This window comes from Octopus bimaculoides, chromosome 10, assembly GCF_046866305.1.
Source record: "Octopus bimaculoides isolate indiv1 chromosome 10, ASM4686630v1, whole genome shotgun sequence".
In the NCBI taxonomy this organism is placed as follows: Eukaryota; Metazoa; Mollusca; class Cephalopoda; order Octopoda; family Octopodidae; genus Octopus; species Octopus bimaculoides.
The window spans coordinates 56,790,030-56,806,293 of NC_142937.1; the positions used below are offsets into that span (position 1 = coordinate 56,790,030).

The 16,264-nt window shown below is 34.6% G+C and overlaps 1 protein-coding gene across 1 annotated transcript in view; it reads left to right on the top strand.

Annotated features, from left to right (window-relative positions):
* The first annotated feature begins 432 nt into the window (after window positions 1-432).
* The window catches only part of LOC106883066 (ATP-binding cassette sub-family F member 3), a 39,252-nt gene continuing 23,420 nt past the window's right edge, over window positions 433-16,264 (top strand). The window contains exons 1-7 of the mRNA XM_089358698.1: window positions 433-542; window positions 2,789-2,933; window positions 7,024-7,156; window positions 9,887-9,987; window positions 12,647-12,769; window positions 14,654-14,758; window positions 15,918-16,082. Of these exons, the coding sequence (XP_089214824.1) occupies window positions 461-542; window positions 2,789-2,933; window positions 7,024-7,156; window positions 9,887-9,987; window positions 12,647-12,769; window positions 14,654-14,758; window positions 15,918-16,082 (854 nt within the window). The 5' untranslated portion in view covers window positions 433-460. The remainder of the gene's footprint in view (window positions 543-2,788; window positions 2,934-7,023; window positions 7,157-9,886; window positions 9,988-12,646; window positions 12,770-14,653; window positions 14,759-15,917; window positions 16,083-16,264) is intronic.

The following is a 16,264-nucleotide window of genomic DNA, read 5'->3' on the forward strand; positions in this document are numbered from 1 at the left end:
TTAAACTATTAACTGGGTATTTCTACTTTTTGTGATGTACATTAGATTAATGTGAATGTTCACTTCTTTCTGCTCATGTGTTTTGAAAGAAAATTAAAGTTAAAAAAAGAAATGTAATACTGAAAAATCAGGTTTATGGTTAAAAAAAACTCATATATTTAGAAAATTTGATGGTTTTTTTTTTAAATAGCTGCGTGTTGCGTATTCATACCTCTCTTTCCGGTTTCTACTCAAAACTGTTTACAGATTACAACTATCTCATGAACTTGCGTTCGTGAGGAGCGCGAAGCTTTCCGATGGTTGTGAAAATTTTTTTTTTTCAAACTAGGCTCTGCTATTCCTATATGGGTCGTTATTTTGGCTGAGACACCATCTCCAGGCTGGCAGCATCAGCTGAGAGTACGAAATAGACAAGGGCAAGTAATGCAGACCGACTAATGAGAATAGAAAAAGTTCTAAAATGGCCGCCCCGACTAGTTGTGTTGAGCTTCTCGGGTCTTTATTCCCAGATATTGACCCTCAAATATCAAATTATGTCACCGGTGAGTGTATTGGTACGATTCTCAGGTTAAAATTTCATGTACTATACAATCGTTTTGAAAACAAAAACAGATAGAGATGGTGCTAAAGTTGTATTTATTTCAGTTTTGAAATCCCCGCACATCTGTCATTTGGTTCTCAGAAGTTTTGATATTGATTTCTATTCTATCTTGTTGCATCGAATGTAACCTACACATTTCGTTTTACAATATTTATCTAATTTCCCACGACTTAAATTCAATGTATTTCGTTTTATATATCTTAATCCGGACACTGTTTTCTTTCAGTTTCGTTCGGTAATCAACCATATTTTACTGATACTTTATAAGCAATATTTATAATATGCAAGGTTGTATATAACTAACGAACACTGAAAAATCTAGTTATACCAACTCTTTACAAATCAACCATTGTTTACTTATCACAAGTTTCTACAACTTATTTTTTTTTATTGAGCCGCCACGTGTTCTTAATTTATTTCTTTAATTAGAACTCTTTTTAATTCGACACTAATACGCTGACGATAGATTTTTTTTTTATTTGTTTGTGCTTAAAAATGTATGTGTAATCATGTGAGAGTATTCATAGGTCTCTGGTGAATGATTTTCCGTTTTTCCTAAAACTCTATCCATGATCGCATCTATTGTGCTTGGTTCATGAACTACTATCACTAGCTTGTGCTTGGCAGTATATCTATCTTATTCCATACCATTCTTACGTTAGGTGCTTTCTATCACTTCCAGTCATTATATCATTCAACACACTTTTATCAAGATTGCCAATCAATTCGTAATTCTTAGACTGTATAAATTATCGTTGTTCTTTAACTACACATCCTGTCTCTCATATTTGATGACACTTCTCAAGTTAAGCATCTTAAACTAAGAGATTTTTTTTCTCTTTTATTGAATGTGTTATGATGATACGATAGAATTGAAAAGTCTGACAATACTAACCGTTCCTAGTTGTTTGACGGCGTCATGCCGGTTGGTAAAAACAATGAACAAGCATTTCACTTCCTTTCGAGTGAGGTTTTGACCAGCTGAAAGGGCTTAAGTTTGTCTGGATCTCTGTTTGTGTATAATTAGAAGTTTATACAACATACAAATACATATTTCGTTAAACGAACTGGAAAGCGGTTTAATATTGAGCTGATCGTATTCTCTTATGATTAAGTATAGGAAGAGAGTACATTATATATTTCCTATTCTAAGAAAAAAAAAAAAAAATTTAGCTGATCTTCTGACACCTGCGATGCCATCATCTGAGTGATTTAATTGGGTTGGTAGGCTTTGTCGGAAAAGTGTTGTATTGTGAATGGCTGGTATTCATAAAGAGTTTAGCCTTTGCGAACACATTCAATGCTTATCAAAACCTCATTTGGGACTCTGTTAGGACCTTGATTACACTCCGAATCAAATAAAAGAACCAAAATTAGGAAGCATAAAATATTAGATTATCTTTTTAAATAGCTATGAAACTTCCGAATTAAAAAAAAAATATTTATTGTCATATGTGTACGAAACCCAAAAGATATTGGCATGTACTAAATAGTGAAAGTGGTTTCAATTGAAATTGTGAAATGTAATGAACTAATTAAGTGGGTAACTTTTAAAAATAATTATTTTCTTTCATTTCTTCAGGTTTTTTAGCCATTGGATTGCATATTCCATTCATTTTCTTACTTATAAACTTGATATATTTACTTTTATATCCTATTTAGCCATTTATTAAAATTAACATTTTCAATAATCAAAAGACAAGCATGGAACATACTATTAATTCATATTACTTTGAGCATGTTGATTCAAAATCAAGAGAATTCCTTTTTAAATCAGAATGAGAGAAAAAATTGAACTAAAAAGAGTCTTACTGGAATTATCCAGAACACTAATATTGTCAAAAAAATTAGATTTCTTAACCCTTTAATAATCCAAACTGGCCAAATCCTGTTTTATGTACAATCTGGCCTCTCTCACACTACAATGTTATTCTAAAAATAAACAACTACATCATTGATGTCTCAAAGTTATGAGATAATGTCTGATTGATTCAAAATAATGTGAATAAATATGCATTACATTTGACAGAATGATCTGAATGTTAGAGGGTTAAGAATTGGATCATATATGGAAAGAAGTAAAGATTTGGCAAGATATCTAACAAAGAATTGAGTTATTATGGTAGATGTCACAGTTGTGCAGTGAAAGTAAAGATCCTTGAAGATGTATGTTTATTCTTTTTTTAGGAATTATTGAAGATTCTGCTGATGATTTTGATACAGCTGATGATATATACGAAGCAATTGGTGCTTTGTTGCTAGATTCAGCAACCGGCAAAACAGAGGATGATGTTTTTGATATATGTGAAAAATTTCATGGTATTGTCAAAAGGTAAATATTTAATTTTTCTTACAAAACTTCAAAAAAAAAAAAAAATTTCTAATTTTTCACATTCTGTTCAAATTATCTAAGAAGTATCTAATTTGCATTGGTTTTGATATAATAGATTCCACAACCAATATTGTTTTGGCTATTCTTGAAATATTCTTTGATTTATGTTTTTGGCACTTGCAGATAACTAAGAAATGTATCAAAATCAAACCATTTCACATGCTGTAAAATGTAACAAGGAATGTTTTGAGTAAGATAACTTAGTTTTATTATGTGTCTTTTATTTACCATTTCAATATCAGAACAACCAGTTTAAAACTGTGCTTTTACAAGGGAAGATTTATGAAAATAACCAAAGTGTCAGATTATATCATCACCATAAATTTTCTATACTAGCATGGGTTGTCACAATACTGTCATCTGGCTCAAACAGTAAGAAAGAGAACTATAAATCACTTGTATGTGTCGTAGTTTATCTTGAATGCTTTTAGTGGCAAGCAGCTCTTTATAACATTGACTACTCTACAGTATGGATCAGGTGCTATTACCATTCAACTGGCAAGTAGATCAGTTGTCTGTTACAGGATGAGAGAGTCTCCTCAACCTATAGCATATACGATTGTTTTCAGGTGACTTGTAGAGTCGACATCTCTTGTTCATTCCATGTATACATTTTTGTTCCTCAACTAAGATGGTTGGTATCATAATCATGTGACAACAGTAGGTATAATCTCGAGGTGATTAATTGTTCTAAAAACATTCATTATATAATACAGTTGAACAACAAAATAAATGAAAGGCAAAATATAATGCACGTTTGATAGAATTTTATTCTCTTGTGAGTTGTCAACTTATTACACGTATCAACTAGGATATTCTTGAACCGACAAGTTTAAATCAATCAGGCAATATATTTAATTTCTGTTAAGATTGTGAGCTGCCAGAATTGTTTGCATGCTGAGCAAAATGCTTTGCATTTCATCCACGTTTATGTTCTGAGTTCAAATACCACCGAGGTCCACTTTGCCTTTCATCCCTTTTGGGGTCAATAAACTAAGTACCAGCTGAACATTGGGGCCAATGTAATCGACTTGTACACTTTCTCAGACTTGCTGGCCTTGTGCCAAAGTTTTAAACCAAATATTTAGTTTCTGTGCATTGTGTTTCTGACCTGACCAACTTTGATAATGTTTAGATTTCATCAAAGTCAGCTTTACTTCTGCAGTTGATGAACCACCAATCAATTACTAGCATTTATTTAATTGACTGTCCTCTCTCCAGTTCTTTAGCCAGGTCAGTGTCTGAAGTGAATATTATTAGCAACAGGGTACTTTATTTGTGGCACTGTTACATTCAGTGTACTGTATTGTTGATGATTTGGCTGAAAAGCTGTATTTGAAATGGAACTGGTTTAGAGTATGGTTAATCAACTTGACCATAATTTATGGCTGTTGTTTTGACATTAGTACATCTAAGTGAAGGCGTGTGGCTTAGAGGTTAGGGTATGTGTGTATGTGGCTCCTTGTCTTGACATCATGTTGTGATAAACAAGCATCACTGTCAGACAGGCAATATTGTTTGTTTCCAGTTTTCCATGCAAAACATGTCTGATCATGGGGCAGTATTACCCTGCTTGGCAACAGGAATGATATCCAACTGTAGAAAATCTGTCACAATAAATTCTTACTCCTTCAAGCATGGAAAGTGTATGCTAAACAATGATACTGATAATATATATATATATATATATATATATATATATATAAAAATATATATATACATATATATGTCTAGAAAGAGAGAGTATCTCCACCAAAATGTATATACACATTGAATGACTATAAAGTCAGTGTTTATTAAAATACATTTCATTTTCACAATTTAATAGACGCTATAGATGGAATGTAATTTTTTTATGAATGTTTATTTTTGAACTGATAACTGTTCTGGTCCAGGCACTGCATTTATCAGCAAAACAGTGGAATTGCATATGTCAAGAAACATTTCATTTGGTAATTGGGGGCATTTTCATTCAATCGATGCCTTCAATTTGTTGACTGCTGCTGATTTTATACCATAAGCTTTATCTTTAAAGTATCCCCATGAGAAAATTTGATGGTGTGAAGTCCAGTGAATGTAGAGGGTATTCTACTGAACCTCTTCATCCAATCCACCTGTTTATCAAAATTTTATCAAGATTATCCCTTAGATTACTATGATAGTGTGGGGTACCCCATCTTGCTGGAAATAAAACTTCACATTTTTGAAGTCCTCTTAAATGCTTGGCATGATTGATAGTTGCTGCAAATTCAAGCAAATGGGACTGGCAACAGTACCATAAAAAAACAAAACAAAAAAAAAAATGATCCAATTAATCCTTTTGATTATAAACCACACCATACTGTAATTCCTGATAAATTAACATATTCTGTAATATGTAGATTCTCAGATACTCAGTAGTTGGTTAATTGAACCATTTAGTTTAGATGTAGCCTCATCACTTCCAAACATTCTTTGTTGGAAAGTGTGCATCTTCTATACATCTTACCAAATGCCATTCACAAAACTTCACAATTTTAGTCCAGATCATCTTCATTAAGAGTATAGATTATTGTTTGAATGTAACTTTTCTAATGACAGCACTTCAAAATGTGATGGATACTTGATTTTGAAATTCCTGTCTCACAGTTTGCTTGCTCTATAGATATTCTTAAACTGTGGTAATATATTTCTAGTAACCTTTTTTGCTTTGTGGGGCTCATTAATCTTATAGAAAAATCTCTTGTGGACGTTCTAAACAATTTCATCAGCTTCAAATTTCTCTCTTATTTGAGTGAGGTTAAGCTACAAAAGTAGATCTGATTGAAACTCCCTTCCAAACGTTCTTTGCACTTTGGCTGTTTTCAAATTTCCAGTAACATTTTAGGATAAATTTTCTTTGTTCAAAGTTTAGTCTGGCTCTCTTTATTATTTCTAATGGATTAAATGTGAAAGGGAATGAAAATTGAGTTATTAGCTGTTAAACATGTGTGTGTATGTGTGTATATATGAATATATATATATATATATATATACACACACACACACACACACACACACACAAACACGGTGTTTGAATTTATAAAAACCAAAAGAGGAAGACAAGTGAAGGAACAACAAGCAGGTGCATTAGTTTGATGCACGGGAAGAATGGAAAAGTCTTTGATGTTTTGGGCCTATGCTCTTTATCAGAAAGGATCGAGAGGAAAAAAATGGAGAGAGAATGCAAAAAAACGGAGCGAGAAAAAATGTGTAGGGATTAACAGTTCAACTTGATGAAATGTTATGTCTATATATCATCATCATCATTTAACATCTGTTCTCCATACTGGCATGGGTTGGATGGTTTGATAGGAGCCGGCATGCTGGAGAGCTGCATTAGGCTTCATTGTCTACTTTGGCATAGTTTCTATGGCTGGATGCCCTTCCTAATGCCAACCACTTAACAGAGTATACTGGGTGCTTATGTGGAACCAGCACGAGTGCTTTTTACATGGCACCAGTGGGGACACCAAATAACTTGAAGAGGTCAGCTGATTGTTGTTTGTAGCACAAAATTTGATGTGTTAGTAGATCAGCCCAGTTACCTATAAGGATTATTTCTCAATGGCTCTTGTTAGAATCTTTCTTTATATGATTCAGATATGGATTAGTTTTCTTAGAATACAACATTAATTGATCATTTCACTACATATTGTCAGTTAATGTTGAGTATTACTAATATTATTGTTTAGCCCCTAGTTCTGATTGAGTAGATTTGTAGTCATTATAGCACTATCTTGTCTTTTTTCCAGACATAATTTATCTAGGAGTATGTTATCCAATGTGTATCCTTCTTTTTTTGAAGATGGCAGTATATAAGTTGAGAGACATTTGGCCATGCCTCTTAGCTTGTGCGATTGTAGAGGCTATGTGTGTTAATAGTATCACAGTTTTTGCATGTCTTGACTTCTATTCTAATACATTTCTACTAAATCAATATATTTGTATTTTAGCCTCTAATTTTTAAGATTTCATTTAAAACTATATGAATGCTTTATTATTTTCACAGTTCACAATCATCAGATACCATGGAACATAAAGTTTTAAATTCTCCTATTCAGATTGGGTCTTTGAGTCTCAATACAAATGTTCAAACTGTAGAACCTCAAAGTATCTGGTTAACAAAAAAGGAGAACGTTTCTGTAAGTATATGAAAACAGAACATTTCTCTAACTTATTTTCCAATGTATATTATCCATTCATTAAAAAGTTTTGCAAAGCGAAATAAATTAACTGCATTTTCCAGCATCCAGGTCAAAATTTACAGCCAACAAAAAAATGTTGATCAACTTATACATCAAGACAATTTTGGAAGACCAAAGATTCCATGTGAAATGCAGCAGGATTTGGAAAGATAGTGACGATGTTTGAATGTTTACATTACATACTACGTTGACTTGTGTGTTGGAAAATACAGTAGTTCATCATGAAGAAGAGAAAAAGTTTAACATTTCAGGACTAGACTCTTGGCGAAGGCTCAAATGTTTAGGAAATAATTGGTGCTTTGTTACCAGATTCAGCAACAATCAAAACAAAAGATAATAATTTTGATATATTCTTTTATTATTTTACTTGTTTCAGTCATTTGACTGTTGCCATGCTGGAACACCACCTTGAAGGGTTTTTAGTGGAACAATTTGACCCCAGGACTTTTTTTCTAGTCTAGTACTTATTCTAATTGTCTGCTAAGTTACGGAGATGTAAACACACCAGCACTAGTTATCAAGCAGTGATGGGGGAACAGACACACACATGTGTATATATATATATATATATATATATATATATATATATATATATATATATATATATATAAGATGAGCTTCTTTCAGGTTCTGTCTACCAAATCCACTCACAAAGTTTTGGTTGGCCCAAGGCTATAGTAGAAGATACTTTCCCAAAGTGTCATGCAATTTGACTGAACCTGGAACCATGTGGTTGGGCAGCAAGCTTCTTACCCCACAGTTACATTTGAAGGTATTTAAAGTAGTGACTTGACAGAGTCATTAGAGTGTTAAATGAAATGCTTTTTGGTGTATATTCTGTCTCCTTGCATTCTGAGTTCAAATTCTGCTGAGGCCAGTTTGTATTTCATCCTTCCAGGATCGTTAAATACAGTACCAGTCTAGGACAGTAGGACTGGGAGAATTGTTTGGGCATTTGATGAAATGCCTTGCTGTATTTACTCTGGCCATCAGGTGTAGCTGTGTGGTTAAGAAGCTTGCTTCCTAACCATGTGGTTTGGGGTTCAGTTCCACTGGCTATGTCTTCTACTATAGCCCCAGGTCGACCAAAGTCTTGTAGGTGGATTTGACTGGAAACTAAAAGGAGCCTGTCAAATATATGTCTGTGTGTGTGACACTACACTCTCTGAATGGTTGGCGTTAGGAAGGGCATCCAGCTGTAGAAACTCTGCCAAATTAGATTGGAGCCTGGTGTTGCCATCCGGTTTCACCAGTCCTCAGTCAAATCGTCCAACCCATGCTAGCATGGAAAGCGGACGTTAAACGATGATGATGATGATGATGATGATGAATAAACACAGTTTCTCATGTTGTCAAAGGGTCCAGCCTGAAAATGTAGATGTCTCCTCTTATGTAAAATTTTTTGCATTTTGTGAGCTTTTTGTACTTAATCTTTGTTAATGTAGACCATCACTAGTTACCTTGCATTCTACTATTTCACATTATTGTCCATGAGTTGGTATTGATTGAGCAAACCTACAATCAAAGGTTTTCCTTTCATTACCATTTATTTTTATTTTCAAGTTTTTTTTTTTTAAGACAGCAGACATGATTTGAAAGAAATTTTGCTGTTGTTATGGCTCCCTCATTCATTGGCTTGTCATTATCTCCACCCCAACTCTCAAATGCATATATTCTATTACTTGTTTCAGTCATCTGACTGCGGCCATGCCAGTGCACTACCTTGAAGGATTTTTAGTTGAACAAATCGACTCTGGGACTTATTTTTAAAGCCTAGTACTTATTCTGTTGTTTGTACTTTTGCTGAACTGCTAGGCTACAGGGACCTAATTGCACCACCACCGGTTGTCAAGCAGTGATGGGGGGACAAACACAGGCACAAAGACAGACACACATAGATAGATAGATGCATGCAGGCTTCTTTCAGTTTCTGTCTACCAAATTCACTCAAAAGGCTTTGGTTGACCTGGGGCTATAGTAGAAAACTCTTGCCCAAGGTGCCATGTAGTGGGACTAAACCCAGAACCATGTGGTTGGAAAGCAAGCTTCTTACCACATGGCCACAGCTATTGTCCATATTTTTTATTAAGGTTTAAATTTTGATTGATGTTCGTTGGTTAGTTAGTTTGGTGCAGCTGTTATAAGTGCAGGTGTAGCTGTGTGGTTAGGAAATTTGTGTACTAATCACATATGGTTCCATGTTCAATCCCACCACACAACACATTTGGCAAGTGTCTAATGCTGTAACCTTGGGCTGGCCAAAGCCTTGTGAGTGGATTTGGCAGACAGAAACTGAAAGAAGCCTGTCCTGTGAGATTTGTGTGTCTGTGTGTTTGTGTCTCCTTGTCTTGACATTGCATGATAGTTGTAAATCAGTGTCATTCTCATACAAGCAGTATCATTAATTTTCAATATTCTGTGGGAACATGTCTAGTTATGGAGAAAGTTACCTTGCTTGAAAACAGGAAGGGGTGTGGTTTGGCGACAGGAAGGGCATCCAACTGTTGAAAATCTGCCTCAGTAAACTTTGTCTGAACCATGCAAGCATGGAAACGTAGTTATTAAAAACGACAATGACGACAACAACTATTATTATTATTATTGCCAAAATGATCAGGGTTGTATATGTATTTCTATTTTAAAATTAATATTCCTATTTCATTGCAGCAAGTTGACCAGAAAAAGTTAGAAAAGGCTGAAGCAAAACTTCAGAAGAAAAATGAAAAAAGAGCATCTCAAACAACAACTGTTAAAAAAGTAACGAATGGGTAAGAAATCTTGAATATCTCAACTTCTGAGATGAAGTAATGAAATATTTATTTTGTTGTTCAATGTTTATTGTTTTGTTTAGATTAGGCTCTGATCATCTTTTAGTTAATCAGCATAAGGATATGTTTATTTGATGGCATAAAAGAGGCACTCCAATTTTAGCAGTTTCTAGTACGTTACTACTTACGGGAGACCCATATTCGCATATAGGACTTAGGGTGATTTTTGTTTTTGTAAAATGTGCATCTTATATACCATCAATTATAATATGTAGGGTTAGGGAAACTGAAGACAGTTGAAGTATGGAAAGATCAAAACTCAGGAGAAGAAACCTTAGAAACTACGTATTATGTCCCAGACTCTCACACACACCTGGTGCAAGTATGGCTGTATTGTTAAGGAATTCATTTTGCAACCTTGTGGGTTTTGGGTTTGCTCTCACAGCAAGGACAAATGTTTTTTTTTTACTATATCTTGAGATTGACCAGTATTATGAGATTATATATGTGTGTGTGTGTATATATATATATATATATGTATAAATCGGGATAACACCTGTGCCCAGTGTCGCCTTTCTGGCACTTGTGCCCGTGACATGTGTAAGGATTTTCGAGCAAGATCGCTGCCAGTGCCCCTGGACTGGCTCTTGTGCAGGTGGCACATAAAATACACCATTTTGAGCATGGCCATTGCCAGTACCGCCTGACTGGCCTTCGTAGGATTTTCGAGCGAGATCGTTGCCAGTGCCCCTGGACTGACTCATGTGCGGGTGGTACATAAAATACACCATATTGAGCGTGACCGTTGCCAGTACCACCTGACTGGCCTTCGTGCGGGTGACACGTAAAAGCACCCACTACACTCTCTGAGTGGTTGGCGTTAGGAAGGGCATTCAGCTGTAGAAACTCTGCCAAATTAGATTGGAGCCTGGTGTTGCCATCTGGTTTCACCAGTCCTCAGTCAAATCGTCCAACCCATGCTAGCATGGAAAGCGGATGTTAAACGATGATGATGATCATGATATATATATAATAAGTTAAAAACATAATAAGTGCACAATCAAACGAGGAAACAGACATAGAAAGCCGCCAACTCTTTGTCAGTTATCAGCTAGATGGTCAAACACAATTTTGTGCCTCAACGATAAAGCACAAAATTGTGCTTGATCCCCTGACTGATCACTGATAAGGAACTGGCAGCCTGTTTCCTGTTTGTTTGTGCATTTATTATACGTTATTAACTTATTATTTAATGCAACGCTATGTACTGGCATAATTTTCGTTTACAAGCAAGTATATATATATATATATATATATATAATAATACAAAGAATATATATGCATGTATACACACATATATGTACATACTTACATCTACATGTGTATATAGATGCATATCAGGGTACAGGATGTTAGAACAATGAACTACAGACAACGGAACGAACACATAGGAAAACAGATAGCCACTTGGAATAATTCCTTCATCAGCTGCCTCTATTCTAACTAGACGTTTCGAAGATAAGGCAGAACGTACTCTAGAATAGTCTCTTCCTGAGTAGTGGATCAACCCACTAAACAGGATTCCAAGGTGGCAAACACAAACCAAGACAGGAAAAATTGGACAGTGAAAACAACATTAAAATGCCGTACGACCAAACGCAAATTTGATATATATATATATATATATATATATATATATACACACACACTCATATATGTATGCTTATGTGTGTGTGTGTGTGTGTGTGTATTACTTTTTACGTGACACCAGCACTGATACTTTTTACGTGAAACCACCACTAATGCTTTTTATATGGTATCATCAGCAGTGCTTTTTATGTGGTACCAGCACCAGTTGATTTTTTATGTGGCACCAACACTGTCAGGGTCACCAAATACCTTGTAAGACAAAAATCCCTCACCTGGGATGTGGAGTAGTATTTAGTAGGTGTGGCCTTTGCCAGTTGAGAGATTTAAGGAATATCTCACAACTGGCACATATATAGTTGCTTATTTTTAGAATGACATTGACGACTAGGTTTGAGAAACCAGATCTGGTTGGTTTGAATTTAAATCATGGAGAATATTTGTGCCAGATATGGCCAGTTTAAATACTGGAAGGTTAAAGACCTTGGTGAAATTTAAACTCAAAATATAGGATGGTCTGATTGAATATTATTGAGTGATATTATTTCATCATTATCACCTTCATCGCTTTAGCATCCACTTTTCTATGCTTGCATGATGGTAATGCTTGCATACTACCATTTGGTATCAGAGCAAGGAGACAGTAACACACTTATGCATGTGTGTGTGTGTGTGTGTATATGATGGGCTTCTTTAAGTTTCCATCTACCAAATTCACTCACAAGGCTTTGGTCAGTCTGGAGCTATAGTAGGAGACACTTAACCTGAGTACTGTGCCAGGGTATTGGACTTGAAACCCTGCAGTTTGGAAGCAAACTTCTTACCACACAGCCATGCCCATTCCTAAGTGCCTTTTTTTTACGAAATATATTTAATGGTATTGATTATCATATTCAATTTTATTCATTTTAAGAAACTGAAAACTACAAAATAAATGTTCCAAAACAGTCACTTTAGTATATTATGAAAAGTAATGTATTTTTCTTCTTTTTCTTTAAAATTTCTTTTATAGCAATTGTGAATTAGCATCAGCATCTCAACAGTTAAATAGACGAGATACAAAGATGGATGCAGCAGGTAGCAACAAATCGTATGATATTCGAATTGAAAATTTTGATGTGTCTTATGGAGAAAAGTTAGTATTTTACTTTATTTTTTTATTTACAGTGTAGTTTTCCCAGTTCATAATTGATTGAATGTAGTACAGTTAAAACAAAGAAAAGATGTTTATAATTTATTCAAAATATCAGAATCATTGCTATTATAAATATGAATATCTTTTATGCTTGTGCAAGCATTTCAGGCCAAAAGGTTGAGAACATATATATTGATGTCCATTTGACATGAATATTATTTCAAAATACAGTGTAAAAGTGAAGTCAAATATTTGGAATAAGAAGTGCAGCTTTTATCCTGTATTGATATATACACCTTCTCCTTGACTTAGACCATCTGCACTTATGACCACAAAAAGTCGAACGCTTTGTAAAAGTTGAACATCTCATTCAAGATGCTGTGCGTTGTTATTGTAAGATATATGATGGAAAAAGAAGAAAACTATTCAAACAAAGCTCACCATGTTCCTTGAAAAACCATCAACCTCAACCTAAGAACATGACTATGAAGATGAAAATCTATTTTCAATTGCACTTTTTTCACAAGAACAATTTTTTTATTGTATCATCATCATCATCATTGTCATTTAACGTTCGCTTTCCATGCTAGCATGGGTTGGATGATTTGACTGAGGACTGGTGAACCAGATGGCTACACCAGGCTCCAACCTGATTTGGCAATGTTTCTACAGCTGATTGCCCTTCCTAAGGTCAACCATTCCGAGAGTGTAGTGGGTGCTTTTACGTGCCACCGGCACGAAGGCCAGTCAGGAGGTACTAGCAACGGCCATGCTCGAAATGGTGTATTTTACGTGCCACCTGCACAGGAGCAAGTCCAGCGACACTGGCAACAATCTCGCTCGAATGTCTTTTCACATGCCACCGGCACAAGTGCCAGGAAGGCGACGTTGGTAACGATCACGCTCAAATGGTGCTATTTACGTGCCATCGGCATGGAAGCCAGACAGCAGGTGCTCTGGCACCGATCACGCTCGGACGGTTCTCTTAGTGATCTACTGGTACAGGTACCATCACGATTTCGCTTTCGCTTGCCCCAACAGGTCTTCGCAAGCCGAGTTTAGTGTTCAATGAAGAGACGTTGGCATGGGTGCCCGTCTACAAATTTAGTTCGATTTCGATTTCACTTGCCTCAACAGGTCTTTGCAAGCGGAGTTTAGTCTCCAAAGAAGGAATGTTATGCGTAAGTGGGCTGACTACATCCCTGGCAGAGGCCTTGAATTTAGGTCTCACTTGGCTTGCCATTAATTTTAGATTTTAGTTTTGTTTACAGTACAGTAGAGTACATATTATGTATTTTTCACATTATGTACAATAATCATAGATTAAATTTTTGTGTTTTATATTTTTATAACCTGTTTGAATGAAAATAGTGCTGAAAAATATAGATCCGACATATGACCAGATCGACTTAATACAATACTCATTTTCTTGACTATATCTTACATAAAATCTTGTTTTACTATCTGTTAATGAACACTTTGTGACTTTCTTAACTCCATTATTATTGTTTAATAACAATTTCCATAGCACTTAGCTGAATATTATATATATGAATGTATAAGACACACTTGTTTTAGTCTTAAAATTATCAAATAAACTGCCATGTATCTATTATGATCATATTGCGGATGGGATACCAAGTGTATGATGAAATATATCAAATTTGTTTTGTCCACAAGAATGTAGGAGGTTTTGTCTTATGTATAAGTGCATCTTACACACTAACAAATATGGTAGATATTTGTTGCAACTCTTTCCAAAAGATCAAAGCTGTTTTGTTCATACATAAAGTCTAAATGATATTCCTCACAATATTATTATTTTACCCAATGAAAGACTTGTTTTATTTCTGAATGATATATTTTTGTACTTATATTTTGCAGGAGCCTCTTGATTGATGCTTCCATTCATTTAATATATGGTCGTCGATATGGTTTTGTTGGGCGTAATGGATTGGGAAAGACAACTGTGTTACAAATGATATCTAGGTAAGTTAAATCTGACAGTTTTACACTTTTCCTCATTCATATAATTTCTGTTTTGTATGAATATATCTGGAATGTAGTCTTTATAAGATATTTAAACAAGAAAAGCAAAAACTTCCAAATGTGTTAATTCGCATTGTTATCTGTGATTAAAGCATGGGACAAAATACATAGCGGTATTTTTTTCCAGATCTCTGTGCTCTTATTTCAAATATCTTACACAGATTTGTTTCTCATCCAGTACAGGGCTGTGGATTTGCAGAATTTTTAGAACTTTAGACGAAGTACCTTATGGTGTTTATTCTGATTCTTTACTTTCAGAGTTCTTGGGTGGTAGATGTAATCTCTAATAAATTTGGTCCTTGGGCGCTCTCAATAGTGTTCACTCTATTGTAAACATTTAAATCAGGTCTCTTGTTTGATTATAATTTCCTCTCTTCTTTCTGTTAGTTTTAAAGGCCCTGAAAAATAAATGGTCATGAGCATTATCCTTCTCCCAGTAAGTGGTTAAAAAAGTGTTCCAATGTTTGCTTTAGACGTAATGTATTTAAGACTATATTTTCCAGTGTACCCTATCCCCATGTTTTTCTGAGATTGTAATGTATGACTAGGGCTGTTTCTAGCAAGTCTAGCTGCTGTGTTAAGATTTTGTGTAAAGTTTGACTTCAGCTTTGGTGTTTGTAAATTACTGTACATTGTGAAAATAAATGAACACTTTTAAGCTAATTAATTAAAGAACTGGTCTCTGGATATTTATTCTTAGTGTAAAGCACTTATCCTTTCAACATTCAGATTACTCTGTCAAATGTAATGCTTATTTATTCATATTGTTTTGAATTAATCATGCATTATCTCATAGCTTTGAAATTTCAAAATGATGTGATTGTTTATTCTTAGGATAATATTATAGGATCGGTATGAGAGGCCAAATTCGCCCAGTTTGAACTTAAAAGCAGTTAGAATATTTGGCCAGTTATTGTCAGTTTAAATGCTAAAGGGTTAATGTACTAAATCTGATGACAATATTCATTATAATATGTTAATATGGGTTTGTGTAAATTTCTCTTTTAGAATTTGTTTTAGAAGATTGGAGTCATGACATGTAAATAGTTTACAACTGCATTGTTCTACGGTTTTTATTTCATCCTTTTTATTTTCTCAGCGGTCAACTGAAGATCCCATCTCACATCACAATTTTACATGTTGAACAAGAAGTTGTGGGTGATGAAACGTTAGCATTACAGAGTGTTTTAGAATCAGACCAAAGACGGGAGAACTTGTTAAAAGAAGAAAGGGATATTAACACACAGCTACAGGATAAGGAAGGGTATGTGATGCTAATTATTTTGTTTGTAATTCAGAGTAGAAGATGAGTTTTTGAGTTTGCATTCTTTCTAATAACAAAACCTCAGTAATTTTGCAAGACTCAAAAGAAGCCTGTTGTAACACCTGTTAAACATTTTGTCAACCCTTATGTTCTATGTTCAAATTCCGCCAACGTCAACTTTG